General features: G+C 41.0%; 1 protein-coding gene across 1 annotated transcript; it reads left to right on the forward strand.

Annotated features, from left to right (window-relative positions):
* Nucleotides 1–3,402: 3,402 nt before the first annotated feature.
* On the forward strand, nucleotides 3,403–12,799 carry LOC122105832 (prolactin induced protein). The gene is made up of 4 exons (XM_042677089.1): nucleotides 3,403–3,497; nucleotides 6,082–6,187; nucleotides 12,259–12,373; nucleotides 12,672–12,799. The coding sequence occupies exons 1-4, from the start codon at nucleotides 3,403–3,405 to the stop codon at nucleotides 12,797–12,799; spliced, it is 444 nt and encodes a 147-aa protein (XP_042533023.1).
* Nucleotides 12,800–14,281: the final 1,482 nt, after the last annotated feature.

The raw sequence follows: 14,281 nt of genomic DNA on the forward strand, positions 1-14,281 counted from the left end.
TAAACATTATTTTATACGATCATATGTACATAGCTATTGAGCCTGTGTGTGTGTGTGTGTGTGTGTGTGTGTGTGTGTGTGTGTGTGTGTTGATTTCTGTACTTTTTGTCTTGTATTTAAGGTTACCTGTTTGGGGGAGAGTACAAGGGAGTGCAGAAATGGTGGGACAAAGGGTGAACTAATTCAGCAGTGATATCCACTGGACACTATGTTGAAAATGAGCTATATAACTTGAGGGGGAAGGGGGACCAGGAGGGAAAAAAACTGAGAGAAAACTAGGGAAGAGGTAGACACTATTCAAAAGGAAATGTACTCATTACCTGACTTATGTAGCTGCAACCCCTTTGTACACCATATTTACAATAAAAATAAATAAATAAAATTTAGAAAAATGGCAAGCTACTGTCTGGGGTTGTTAGAGGGTTTAGTAAGCCAATGCAAGGATAGGTTTGGAAGAGCATAATGCACGTGCAAAGTCGTCAGATTGTGCTGGCTTCCATAACTATCTTTGGAGCCAAATCCTGAGTCCCCGTAATCCTGGCAAGTCTAGGATCACATTCTCTCAACAAATTCAGCCTAGACCAAGCTTCCTTCTAATCCTTAGTGCCTTCCCTTTGTCCCTACATACAGCTCTTCTGGGATCCTCCTGAGTTGTTTACACTCTGAGTTTGTCTACTTATCATGATTCCTTTGGTCTCTTTGTTCATTGCTTTAGGTTCATCTTTTGCCTCTTAGATCCTCTTAGACCCATCTGCCAGATTAGGAAAGGGGTAACCTTAATCAAGACATACTGAATTCATAAACTGCTTTATTAAATGGCATAATGAAAGAAAAACAAAACTGGCAAGAAAGTGGCATTGTCATCAAACTTTTGCCACAAATTATATTCTAAAAATGTTACTACATGTTATGTGAAGCTAAATCCCTTGCTTTGAAAAGATTCATCCTTTTAAATATGCATGAAAATGTTCCCCTGTCCCCATGAATATTGACAATCTATATCAACTGTGCAACAGAATGGACAAGGATTTTTTTTTCACATGGTGGAATTTTTTTCTTCCTAACTTTAAACCTAGAGGAAACCCTGCAGTATGGTGCAGAGTTCCACCCTCTCCGTGCAGATCCGTGCAGGCCGCTGAGGAAACTGTATCTCCGTGATCTATTGTTGCATGTATTGAGATAATTGGCCCACAATTAAGATAATAGGCTATAATAAAACCCATCACCAGTAAAGCTAGAATAAGTTAACCAATGTATTACCTTTATTTTTATTTATTGTGCTTGTCAGTCGTAATACTTGAACTCAAGGCCCGGGCTCTCTCTCTGAACTTTTTTCTTCTTGCTCAGGGCCAGTGCTGAACCACTTTGAGCCACAGCACACTTCTGGTTTCCTGGTAATTATTTGGAGATAAGAGTCTCATGCACTTTCCTGCCTGGGCTGGCTTTGAACCGTGATCAATTGTGATCCTCAGATCTTAGCCTCTTAAGTAGCTAAGATTACAGGTGTGAGCCGCTGGTGGCCAGATAATTTTTTTTATTGTGAAAATACTGTACAGAGGGGATACAATTACATGGGAAAGATAATGAGTTAATTTTTAATCAAGCATTGTAGCCTCCTCCTTTGTTTCCCCTTCCCATCCCTTCCCATCCTCCCCTCTCCCCGCCTCTCCCACCCAATCCCCCCCAACCCCCACCCCCACACCAAAGTTGTAAAGTTCGTTTTTCGACATAACGACTTGTACTTCTCATTGTTGCAATGGGTCTACTTGTATCCCTATTTAAACGACTTGTTTTTCCCCTTCCCCTCCACAAATTATACCGACATCAAATACGGTGAAAGCAGGGGTTATACTGTGGGGGAGGGACATACAAAGCAACAAAGAAATTATCTTATAAATGCGTTAGAAACAATTGCATGAAAGAAAAAAAAACATTTGAATACATATCTTAGGGTTCATATCCCTGACATCACCTTATCTGACCTTTTCTGCTTGACTCAGACATATACTAGATATTGCAAATAAGGGAAACCATGGGACCTATGTTTCTTTGGGCCTGGCTTACTTCACTTAATATAATTTTCTCCAAGTCTTTCCATTTCCTAACAAATAGGGCAATGTCATTCTTTCTGATGGAGGCATAGAATTCCATTTTGTTTTAAATTTAAATCAAATCTTAAACACCCAAGGGCCCTGTAATCAAACACTTAGCTGTGACATTTGGTGGCACTGCTATGTAAAAACTCCTAGATGTACTCAATTGTGGTTCAATAGATTCAACCTGTAGTTGTCCTGGCAGGGGGAAGATCTTATGGTTTCATGGGTTTTACACAGACTGCAGGCTATACATCCCCCACTCCTGGTCCTCTCCATGGTCTCTTAGTCTATATCATTTTCCATGGTATCCATGATCTACATGTGACCATATATCTAAAAAGTTATGGCTTGAGGATGCTTTTCTATTATAAGGATGTCTAAATGGTTCCTGTGATCCTAACTACAGAGAAGGCTGAGATCTGAGAATTGAGGTTCAAAGCCAGCCAGGGCAAGAAAGTCTACATGACTCTTATTTCCAATTAACTAGCAAAAAGCCAAAAGTGGAGCCATGGCTCAAGTCATAGAGCACTTGCCTTAAGGAAAAAAGAGCTCAAGGACAGTCTCTAGGCCCTGATTTCAAGCACACACACACACACACACACACACACACACACATATGACCTTGCACTGAAGATTAGGGATTGTGCAGCACTGGACATCTGTAGATTTACAGATGACATTAGGAAGGAACCAACAAACAAATACTATGTCACCTGGCACTCTAGCCATACTTCATCTTCCAGAGCAGCCCAACTCTTCCTACTTCTCCAACTGAATCACCAGTGGTGGTGGTGGTGGTGGTCTTTGAGAGTTCCTAATCATCCCAATATTCCAGAATATACTTTCACAGTATCTCCTCTTATATTTTGCTCTAACATAATCAAGCAAATGTGCTTAAATCCGAAATGTGCCAGCAAACTAGGTGCACAGCCTCCAGAGCCCAAGAGAACAGACAGGGGCTGAAGCTAAGGCTACGCAGCAGGATAGACAGGGTTGTATTGAGAGAAAGGAAAACAGAGCCATAAGCCAAGGTAGGGCACTCTCTTTACACAGCTCTAATGCTGAGAAAATAAGGAAAGGTGATTTCTCCCAGACGTTAGCAACCTAGCAGAACATTGAAGCTTTTCTCCATAGGGGGTAAAACAGGCCTTCAGCTTAATGAGGAAAGATCATGAGCAGGGAAAGTGATTGAATCGTTCACTTCATAAAGCAGTCTGGCAGCTCTTCCACTTCCTTGACCAGTATATAAGAAGCAAGCTAAGCCCCAGACACCCTATCCTCCAGGACTTTGCTTGTCTCTCCTGCCATGCGCTGTCTCCAGCTCCTGCTCAGGGCCGGCCTTGCCGCCCTGCTCCTCATCTTGTGCCTGCAACTGGGGATCAGTGAGGCTCAGGAAAACACGTGAGTCAAGCTTTTCTCCTCTGCTGGGAAATACTCCAAGGCAGGCACCTCTCCTCACCTGGAAACCTCTGTCTCCCTTCCTGAACATCTTTAACTTCCCAGAATCCTGCTCCCACTTCTCAGGGGGCAAACAACAAGTCCCAACTCTCTTTTCTTAGAAAGTTCCACAAGCTCCTCTGACATGTCCTCCGGAATCTAGAAGAATGAGGATCATTGTATACAGAAGTCTGTCCATAAGTGACTCATGACCTTAATGAGTCATAAACCTCATTAAGAGTACTACTCCCTACAAGCCTGAGGGTTCCAGCGAGAGCTCTGTGTATCTTTGGTAGGACTCATTAAGGGCAAGAGGTCCTTGTGGTTGCCCCTTGACCTGCAGCACAGCTAGCCAAGCAAGCAGCTTGGATGGTCTTCCTGTCCTGAAGGTAGACTTGCGCACTAGGACCTCTTAATCACACACTAGGACATAGGGTCACAGTCAGAAGGCACTGTGTTGAAAGATGCATGTTTGAAAGAAGCAGGAAAACTGGAGATATGAAGTAAGAAAGAGAATTATGGGTCTGAGTAGGAGCAGGAGTACCTAGAAGGTTTAGGGGGTTTTCTGTACAGCAGCAGCTCTTGAGGGCTGGTTTTCTGCCCTCCAGAAAGGAGGTACTCCATAAGGCAGGGTCCATGTTCTGTCCTAAGGGAAACTTCAGAGATTTGATGTGCTGGCGGTAACAGAGGCAAGACTACACAGGCTCGGGTTCAGATCCAGAAGCCGCTCCCTGCTACTCCTGAAGGAAGCAAGTTGTTCAAATAATCAGAGTGCGCAGCCAGCACAGCCTGACCAAAGCTTTCTAGATTTTAGCAGTGAGTGTTGTCTTCCCAAGTCCTCAGCAGACTTGGATGGTCAGTTATTCTAGCCCCGCCTTAAACTCATTCACAAATGTAAGGGGGGGAGAGTGCGGGGGGAGGAGGTGAAGACATTTAAGTCTTCATGACCTTGTCCTAGGCAGTGGGCATTCAAGCACTCTGCATACAACATTGAATCTCCCTGAAACTTGGAGATGTTTGGCCCTAAAAAGTTGGGGCTGTGAAGCACTGTAGATGAAGAAACTGAATTCCTTTATTTTCCATCCAACACCAAAGGCCTTAACAAAGTTACTTTTAAAATGGAAAATGGAAAGACTTGGAAAAAAATCATATTAAGTGAAGTAAGCCAGCCACAAAGAAACATAGGTCTCTTGGTTTCCCTTATTTACAATAACTAGTATATGTCTGAGACAAGCAGAAAAGATCAGATAAGTTGATGTTAGGTGAAATGAACCCCAAGATAAGGACACTAGTGTTTTTTTTTTCCTTTCTTGCTATTGTTTCAAATGTATTCATAAGGTACCACGTGATTTTTTGTTGCTTTGTATGGCCCTCCTACACCGTATAACCCGTTTTCACTGTATTTGATGTTGGTATAATTTGGGGAGGGGAAGAGAAAAAATTGTTTAAATAGGAATGCAGGTGGACCTATTGCAACAATGAAATGTACAAGATGCTATGTCAAAAACCGATCTTTACAACTTTGCGGGAGAGGGTGGGGCGCGGGAGGGAGGGGTGTAGTGGTGGAGATGGGAGGGTTGGAATGGTAAGGGAAAAACAAAGGAGGAAGCAATGATGCTTGATAAGAAATGTACTCATTATCTTGCTCCTGTAATTTTAACCCCTCTGTACCATATTTTTACAATAAAAACATTAATAAGAAAAGAAGAAGAAATGGAAAGTCACAGCAACACCCAGTAGACACTAAGTTGGAAATAAACTTTACAACTTGGGGAGGGGAAGAGTAAGGGGGGAAGGGGAAGTGGGAGAAGATGAGGGAGGGGCTAACACTGTTGGAAAAGGATGTACTCACTACTTTACTTGTGTAACTGTAACCCCTCTGTACATCACTTCTACAATTTTTTAAAATGCATTTGACTGACAATAATAAAAAGGAAAGTCATTCTCCTGGACGTGAATCTGACTTCATGACCACAGAGGAACATTCAACCATTCTTTTTACTTCTATTTCCTTTTCCCGGCCAATCATGCCATTTGTACAAATCTTCTACAGACCTAAATAGGATCGACCCAGTAAGCAAAGGAGGATGCTTTTCAAGGAAAGTACTTATAAACTCCTCCAGGGCACTGACATATGTAGTAGTTTAATGTGATTCTACAGACAGGAGAAACTCACCTAAGGATAATTCCAATCTTCTCATCCCATTCACCGCAAAAGCAGCTAACACTGTAGGGTGTTCTTAGAGAAAGAGGTAAAATTATACTTATTTTCCTTCTTATTTGATTTCAAAATTGATTTCTCTTGTCAATAAAAAGGGGGGAAGAAAAGATACTCAGTTTTACACAGTATCCTAGCTGCTTTTATCCAAAGCTGAATCCAAAGCACCCACCCAACAAAATGGCCAACAAAATGATGATGAGCAGCTGGTCCAGGTGGTGCCCTCCTCTTCCCTGTGCAGTAGCATTCCTCCTGCAGCCCGTGGTGCCTGCTCCCCCCCATGGGCTGCTCTTTGATCCCCCTTACCCTGCTTTCTCTTCACAGAACCAGTCGGAAAGCAATCATATTCAATTTGGAAAGGCCACAGTCAGCAAGACCAGGTGAAGAGGTGACTTTGACACTTAGGCTCAAGACAGAACTGAGAGAATGCATGGTGGTAAGTGGGGATTTGCAGGGGGGTGGCCTCAGGACAAATCTGACTACTTTACTCTGTATAGTATTTAGTTCATCTTGCATGCTAATACTATACAATAAGCCTAGTTTATAAAAATCAAAGCCAGGTACCAATGGCTTATGCCACTAATCTTAGTTTCTTCAGAGGCTAGGATTGGGAGGACCACAGTACCAGGCTAGCCCAGGCAGAAAACTTTGAGAAAAATCTTATCATCAAAGAGCTGGACACTGATACACACCTGCTATCCCAGCTACATGGAAACTCGGGCACGGTGCACCCAGGCTCAGTGGTAAGGGTGCTTGTCTACAAAGGATGAGGACCTAAGTCCAAACTCTAGTACTGCCCAAAATATAGAGGCTTCGTTATTCAAGCCTCCTCATGGCAGCTTGGGACTATTCTTATTTTACAGATTAAAAACAACAACAACAACAACCTAGTCTAGAGAGATCTAAGAGTAAAAGGAAAGAATGGGACTCCCTAAAGGAAATCCAAGAGCTGGCAGAGCACTGGAGGAGTTTCTTCAAGGTCCTGGCACAACTGATTTGGGCTGGAGAGTTAAGATAGGTTTTATCAGGAGAAACCACAGCAACTCCACCTGGCAGGTTGAGGCAGCGTGGTTGAAGAGGACATGCAGGGTGTAGCTGGTCTTTTCCAGTAGATGCTGAGCTGACTCTGTTTTCCTTTAGCTCTTCCCTGCTCTTTTGCTCAAAGTCTCATTGTAAGCCTCCTTGTTCCACAAGGAGCTCATGTGCTGCTTCTCCTTTTCCCTGTTCAGTTGTTCTCAGAGGGCAGTTCCGTGTCAGAATACAGCAGAGGTTCTTACACGATGCTGTACCAAAAATTCACTGCAATCTTGTCAGATGGCAATTCTGACTGAGAAGTCTAGGGCAGGGACAGAGGTTCTAGATTTATGATAGCTCTCCAGGTACATGAAAGGACATGATAAGGATCATACATTGAGCAGCTTGGGGGCGGGACATTACCTCGCATTGTATTTCCCCACAGCAATGCATTTCTTAACACAAGAGAGCTTCAAAGACAGTGAATGGATAGGCAATGTGAAGATGACTACTCATTAAAATGCATTCCAGAAATAGCCCCACAGCTGTAAAAGGAAGATTCCTGGACACAAAGCAAAGACCATTCCAGGTGCTTTGTCTGTTTACAGTCCAGCAATCTGAACTATGTATGCTGATTTGGGGTAAGAGAAAGGCTGATCCCTACTTCTTCAACTCTTTGTCTCCTCTGATGTACCCATGATGAGAATAAAGCAAACACACACACATCTGTGGTGTTGGTGGGCTGTGATGGTGATAGATTCTCAGACTCCATTTCTGTCTCTAAAAAGGTAGGAGTGGGAGGGAGGCTGGTGCCCAGTTCTTCAATTCTGTGTCTTACCTCTTGTATCTATGATGAGATGCTGGTGGTTTGTGGTGGTTGTAAATACTAAAAGTCCCTTTTCATCCCCGAAAATGAGATAGGTATGGTAAAGTAGTTTAAAATCAACAAAGTCACATGGTATTGTGTCATCAGTAAACTTTTTCTCTTAAGAACCATGCGAGGACAATAGAGTGATCTGTTTGAAACCTAGGCATGTGTGAGTGAAAGAACCAGGAAATTTTTCAACTAAATAAACTCATTTAAAAGGAAATTTTGTTGATTTTAGCTAATATCCGTTTATACTTTTCAATTATAATGAATATCTATGAAAACACCTCTGTGTTTTTGTTTTTTGTGTGTCAGTCCTGGGAGAAAACATTGTACCTCCACATGGCAGGTTGAATCAGGTCCTGCAGGCTATCCCTGAACTCTTTTTTGCTCTTTTAGTGCTTGCTCTTCCATCTGAGCCATAGCTCCATTTCTAGCTTTTTAGTGGTTAAGTGGAAATAAGAGTCTCATGAACTTTCTTGCCCAAGTAGCTTATAACAGCAATCCCCAGACCTCAGCTTCCTGAACAGCTAGGATTACAGCTATGAATCACCAGTACCTAGCTCATTTTTAAATTTTTAAGGAATATTATTTGTTCATATAAGTTTAACGTTTGTTACACCTTAGTTGACATTAATTAGAATGTTTTTACAAGTGAATTTTGATATTTATTTGACATTTATTTACTTCAGAATCAAAATGCAATAAGATTATACCAACAATTATGTGTTTGGAAATAAAGATTACATAACTCTTTAAGCTATAGAAAACTTTAGCTAAACTACAGGGTTTAACGTTTTTGTCTTAGACAATTTTAGAGGTCTCATAAAGTCTATGAAAGAATGTTCTAAAATTGTTTGAAGTGCATATTATTAAATAAAAAACTACTCTGTTGATTAAAAATTCTGGTTCATCTAATCAGCTAGATACAAATATAATTTTTAAAGTAAACAACACTAGGTTAGTCTTCTCCCAACAAGATACTCTCCAAAGTGTTCTAAGCAGCACTCCCATGGTGAATAACCTGGCTTTGATGCTTCAGGATGAGGGTTACCTGTGCAGTTACCAGGTAAGCTTCTAGGACAGGTGGGAAGCAGGCAGCCTTAACCATGCCCAAGCAATCACCCTGACAATGGCTATATGTTCAATGCCGTGTTAAGTACAGGTAGTATTTCAAAATACTTGAATTCGTAAAGTGATAAAACCGTTTTGTTTCTACTCGTGATTTAAAAAATCATATATATTCCTGATGCTACTGTGTTGCTTAATGAATTCCAGGACTAGAAAAATGTTGAATTGTAAATAAAGGTTGGTAAAATTAAGATACAATTTATTATTTCCATCTGAGTTCAAACTCTATCCACAGGTCCCTTGGGGTTCACACTGAAATTGATATACTTTGGGTGATATACCAATGTATTTTAACTGAAATAAGATACATTCAATGGAGAACTCAAATTTAACTGAACTAAGACAGATTCAAGAAGAACTCAAATAATATAATTCCTTAGAAAGGTGAAGTCAAAGTTCAACAAAATAAACATGGGTACTTGAAAGGGTGGAGGTGCGACCAAGGGAAGAGGAATAAATGAATGAAGAAGAAAAGGGAGAGAATGCAGTCAAAAATGCAATGTATGTCCTACAAAACCGAGAAAGGGGAGAGAAGGGATGGGTTGGGAGAGATGGGTATAGATGTTGAAAGGGATTATATTGCTCAAAATGCATTGCATGCATAAACTGCCTTGTTAAATGGCAACAACTTTGTACAACCACTCAAAGATAATTTTTTTAACTTGAAAAAAGAAAAACCTTGAGCTCTTCAGTTGCAAAGCCCTCTGAGGTTAAAAATGAAAATAGGAACAACAAAAATTGGCCCTTGAATTTTTTTTTTGCTGACCTATTTCCCAGGCTTGGTGGGGGTTAATGGTTTCATCTCATAATGGAGGTGAGAAGGAGTGAGATTTAATCATTTAAGATCATATATCTACTTGGGTGCTGTCTCTGAGCTTTTGTGCTTAAGGCTAGCACTCTACCATTTGAGCCACAGCTCCACTTCCAGCTTTCTGGGTGGTTGATGGGAGGTAAGACTCTCACAGACTTCTCCTGCCAGGTTGGGTGTGAACCAAGATCTTCAGCTCTCAGCCTCCTGAGTAGCTAGGATTACAGGCTTGAGCCACTGGTGTGGGAAGTGAAGCATTTTTAACAACGTAAATTCCTATTCCTCCTGTGTTGACACCTAAGGCAGAAGTGAAACTGTATGAAGATTTCAGTGGCATGGGGGGAGGGGGAGTAAAGTCACCCCCAAATCCAGGTCATCGCGGTTTAACACTCAAATTAAGTTTGGCTTTATGTTCCTGGATTTCCCTCTCTTTAAAAACAAACTCTTGCTGGGCACTGGTGGCTCACACCTATAATCCTAGCTACTCAGGAGGCTGAGATCTGAGGATCATACTTTCAAGGCAGTCCGGGCAGGAAAGTCTGTGAGACTCATCTCCAATGAACCACCAGAACACTGGAAGTAGAGCTGTAGTTCAAAGTGGGAGAGCACTAGCCTTGAGTTAAAAGTTCAAGCCCCACAACCAATAAAAAATAAAATAAATGAAAAAATAAACTCGAGTATTTTTTTCTCAGAAATACTGGTTTTGGCATTATTCATTTATAAGCCTACTTTAAGAAGCCTGATCTTAAAAAAGCTGTTTCAAATTCCTAAAGCCTCTTATCTCTGGTTTTATCTGCAAATTTTACTTCTGGAAAATTATTTGCTTAGTCTACAGATATGAACACTGTGAGATTCAGAATTAACTAAAATAAATTAAGAACTTTTGAAGTGTCTTTAAACATTCCCCAAATCATGGAAATGATGTCATCTTTGAATGTTTTAAGTTTTCACAATCTATCCATTTCTCCTTTTAACAAACTCCCTGCTAGCAATCTGCTAGTAGTAGTTACTATTGCTAAATTAATTGGCCATTTTAGTAAGCTGATTGGTTTCTTATTCAGGAAGGTCTATTTGAGAGTGTACTTGCTTATACATGACCACCTTTTATTTTCATAAAGGGAAAACAAAGACTTTCTTTGAAGGATTCTAACTAGCAGATATTTTGGACTTGCAAGCTAGAACATTGTTAATATAGTTCCAAAATCAGAAAAATAGAATCGTCTCTCATGCAGCTTAAAAATAATTCACATTCCAAAATTTTATTTCAGAATTTGTTTTCTGCCTGTACATATTTTTCTTTCTGGCTAATTTCATACCATAGTCTTTTTGTTTGCTTGGTTGGTTTTGTTTGTTTGAGACAGGATCTCTCCCTGTAGCCCAAGATTGGCTTTGTATTCACAATCCTCCTGCTTCACCTTCCTGAGAGCTGAGATTACAGAGGCATGCTAGCATGCCTGGCCTACCAGTCTTTCAATACAAGCCAAAGATGGTGCATGTATGACTGAAGCATTTCATTTTGAATGTATGCAAGAGACTCAATGAGGAAAACAAGATGGCAGTGCAGTTAGCTAGTCAAATACATACATTCTGGAATGCACCGGAAGGGTTATTGTTGTGGTCACAGCATTTTCTTTGTAGAATAAAAACTGTCTCTGAATTGGGTAAGGCTTCCTAAGTATTGATCAATATGTGAAACAGTATTTCAGGCAGCATCTCTGTAGCTGAACTGTATATCATCCATTATTCTTGAAAGCTTTGATGGACTTGCATTTCATCAAGATCACGTAATGATTGGTTCAAAAAACAATAGTTTGCCTGGAAAGTGACCTCAGGTCAACACAGTGTTGATCCATTTTGTTTATTTTCCTTCCGAATATCAATGTACTCTGATATGTACTGTAAGATGCCTTGTGAAATAGCTGAGCAGTAGGACTCGAGGTTTGTTTTCAATATTTAGGGGACAAGCAGGCACAGGAAAGCACAATGCATCCTGGAAACTGAGTTTCTTAAGTCAGCTTTGCTAAAGGTGGAACATGCCCGAGATGGACAGGTTTAAGACATATATTTGTTTTATTTTATTACCAACATCCCTTCTACCCTTACGCTGCTATTGTCTGCAGGAGTCAATTACAGTCACTCATACTGAAGCTTGAATAAAGTGAACATGAGACAAAAGCACGCAGCGTGATCCCCTCCCCTTGCTTATGACAGTCGTGCTTCCCTTGTGAAATGCACCCCCTGAGTGTGGGGAAACAGACCTCTCATTTTATGGGCCCTCCTAATTGGTACTGCAGCAAAAAGTAACTTGTTTTATAATAAAACCATGTAGAAGCGGATGCAACTAAGAAAGCCTGGCGTTGGCATGAGCTCGGAAGTGGTCGGGCGGTCACAGCACATGGCAAGGCCAATCCATGCAGACCATTTACTCAGGTAAAGGCTCCCCTGGTTGGCCGCACTAGGAAGAGTTCCATCTGACCTTTGTCCACGCTTGCATCTTCCTTTCCCCTCCTGGGTCTCATACTCACACCTCCCAGGAAGAAGTTTAAGGATATGAGGCTGGCACTGACCATGCAGGGGGTTGTGCGATGACACTACAAGAGTGCATCTCTGTGCCTGTGGCTCACCTCCAGCCTATTCCTCTCTTGTCTTTCCCTTTCCCTTTTCATTTGTCCTGTCTTTCCACCAGATTAAAGCTTACCTCCTGAGTGATATCTCCATTGAAGGCCCGTTCAACTATAAATATACCCGATGCCTCTGTGAAGATAGTCCAGTAACCTTTTTTTGGGACTTTCCAGTCAACAGTAAGTGCAGTCCTTGTCCAAGCAAAGGACATTACACCAGGGAGGGGAAAACAAACAGGAACACAGCAGCAGAACCTCTTGATGAGAGGTTGGGCAGACAGGAGACCCATATGGACAGTACTGGGATTTTAAATTGGGGTGGGGGGAGGACAGTAATTACATGAGAAAGGCTAAGAAGTGAAAGAAATTTGTAAATGATTTAAGGAAACCAAACCCCAGTAGGTAGGCTTCTGGTTCCAGCAGAAAAGAGGAGATTCTTCAATGTCTGAGTGATAACGTCTGTCCTCAACTCTTCCAGGAACTGCGGTAATTACAGTTGTGGTTGATATTGTTAGAGAAAAAGACATCTGCACCGAAGATTTGGCAGTGGTGCCCATTTCAGCAAACCGATATTATAAAGTTTTTGCCTTGAATGTAGTAGCATAATGGAAGCCCTTTTGTGCCTCTCAAAGGCCATATGCTTTCCTCCAAGTAAGCATGGCTGATGTATCAGATGTGTACTATAAAATAAAATTCTTGCAAACTTCTCTGTGCTCTATTGTGCCTTTTCTCTGAAATCTACCTTCAAAATCTCCAGAGGATCTTAAATTTCTAGAATATAAATATTTCAAAGAAGCTTGATTTTGAGGATTTTATGGGTTCTCACTGCCCACTGGTGTGGAAGGAGAAAAGAAACGGAAGAGAAGAACTATGGTTAGAGAAAATGTGTTGACTCAAAATTGTGTGTGTGTGTGTCTGTGTGTGTCTGTGTGTGTGTGTGCATACACATGTACCAATCCTAAGGCTTGAACTCAGAGACCAGGCACTGTCCCCGAGATTTTTAGTTTAAGGATAATGCTCTATCACTTGAGCCACAACTCTATTCTGGCCAATTTCTTTGCTTTCTTTCTTTTCCTTACTTAATTTTTCCTTCCTTCCTTCCTTCCTTCCTTCCTTCCTTCCTTCCTTCCTTCCTTCCTTTCTTTCTTTCTTTCTTTTTTCTTTTCTTTCTTTCTTTCTTTAATAAAAGAAAGAAATAAAACTTTCTAAAATAAGTTTTTTATTGTAAAAATACTGTACAGAGGAGGGGTTACAGTTACATGAGCAAGGTAATGAGTACTTTTCTTATCAAGCATTGTTGTCTCCCCCTTTGTTTTTCCCCTACCATCCTTTCCCTCCCATCTCCACAACTACACTCCCCTTGACCCTCTGCCCCCGCCTAAATTGTAAAGTTTGTTTTTCAACATATCGTCTTGTACATCTCATTGTTGCAATGGGTCCACCTGTATCCCTGTTTAAACAATTTGTTTTTCCCCTCCCTCCCCATATTATAGCAACATCAAATACAGTGAAAATAATGGGTTTTAGCGTGAGGGAGGGACATACAAAGCAACAAAAAAATCACGTGGTACCTTATAAATACATTAGAAACAATAGCAAGAAAGAAAAAACACTTGTGTCCTTATCTTAGGGTTCATTTCACTTAACATCATCTTATCTGACATTTTCTACTTGTCTCAGACATATACTATTGCAAATAAGGGAAACAAACCATGGGACCTATGTTTATTTGGGCTTGGCTTACTTCACTTAATATAATTTTTTTCTAAGGCTTTCCATTTCCTAACAAAGGGGGCAATGTCATTCTTTCTGATGGAGGCATAGAATTCCATTGTGTATATATACCACATTTTCTTGATCCATTCATCTACTGAGGGGCATCTGGATTGGTTCCATATCTTAGCTATGGTAAATAGTGCTGCAATAAACATATTTGTGCTAGTAGCTTTAGTATGTTCTTGTTTGTGATCATTTGGGTAAATGCCCAAAAGTGGGATTGCTGGGTTATAGGGGAGCTCTATGTGGAGTCTTTTGAGGAACCTCCATACTACTTTCCAAAGTGGTTGATTGCATGAAGCTGCAGAGCTT

This window comes from Dipodomys spectabilis, unplaced genomic scaffold (assembly GCF_019054845.1).
Source record: "Dipodomys spectabilis isolate Male_0828 unplaced genomic scaffold, ASM1905484v1 ptg000034l, whole genome shotgun sequence".
Taxonomy (NCBI): Eukaryota; Metazoa; Chordata; class Mammalia; order Rodentia; family Heteromyidae; genus Dipodomys; species Dipodomys spectabilis.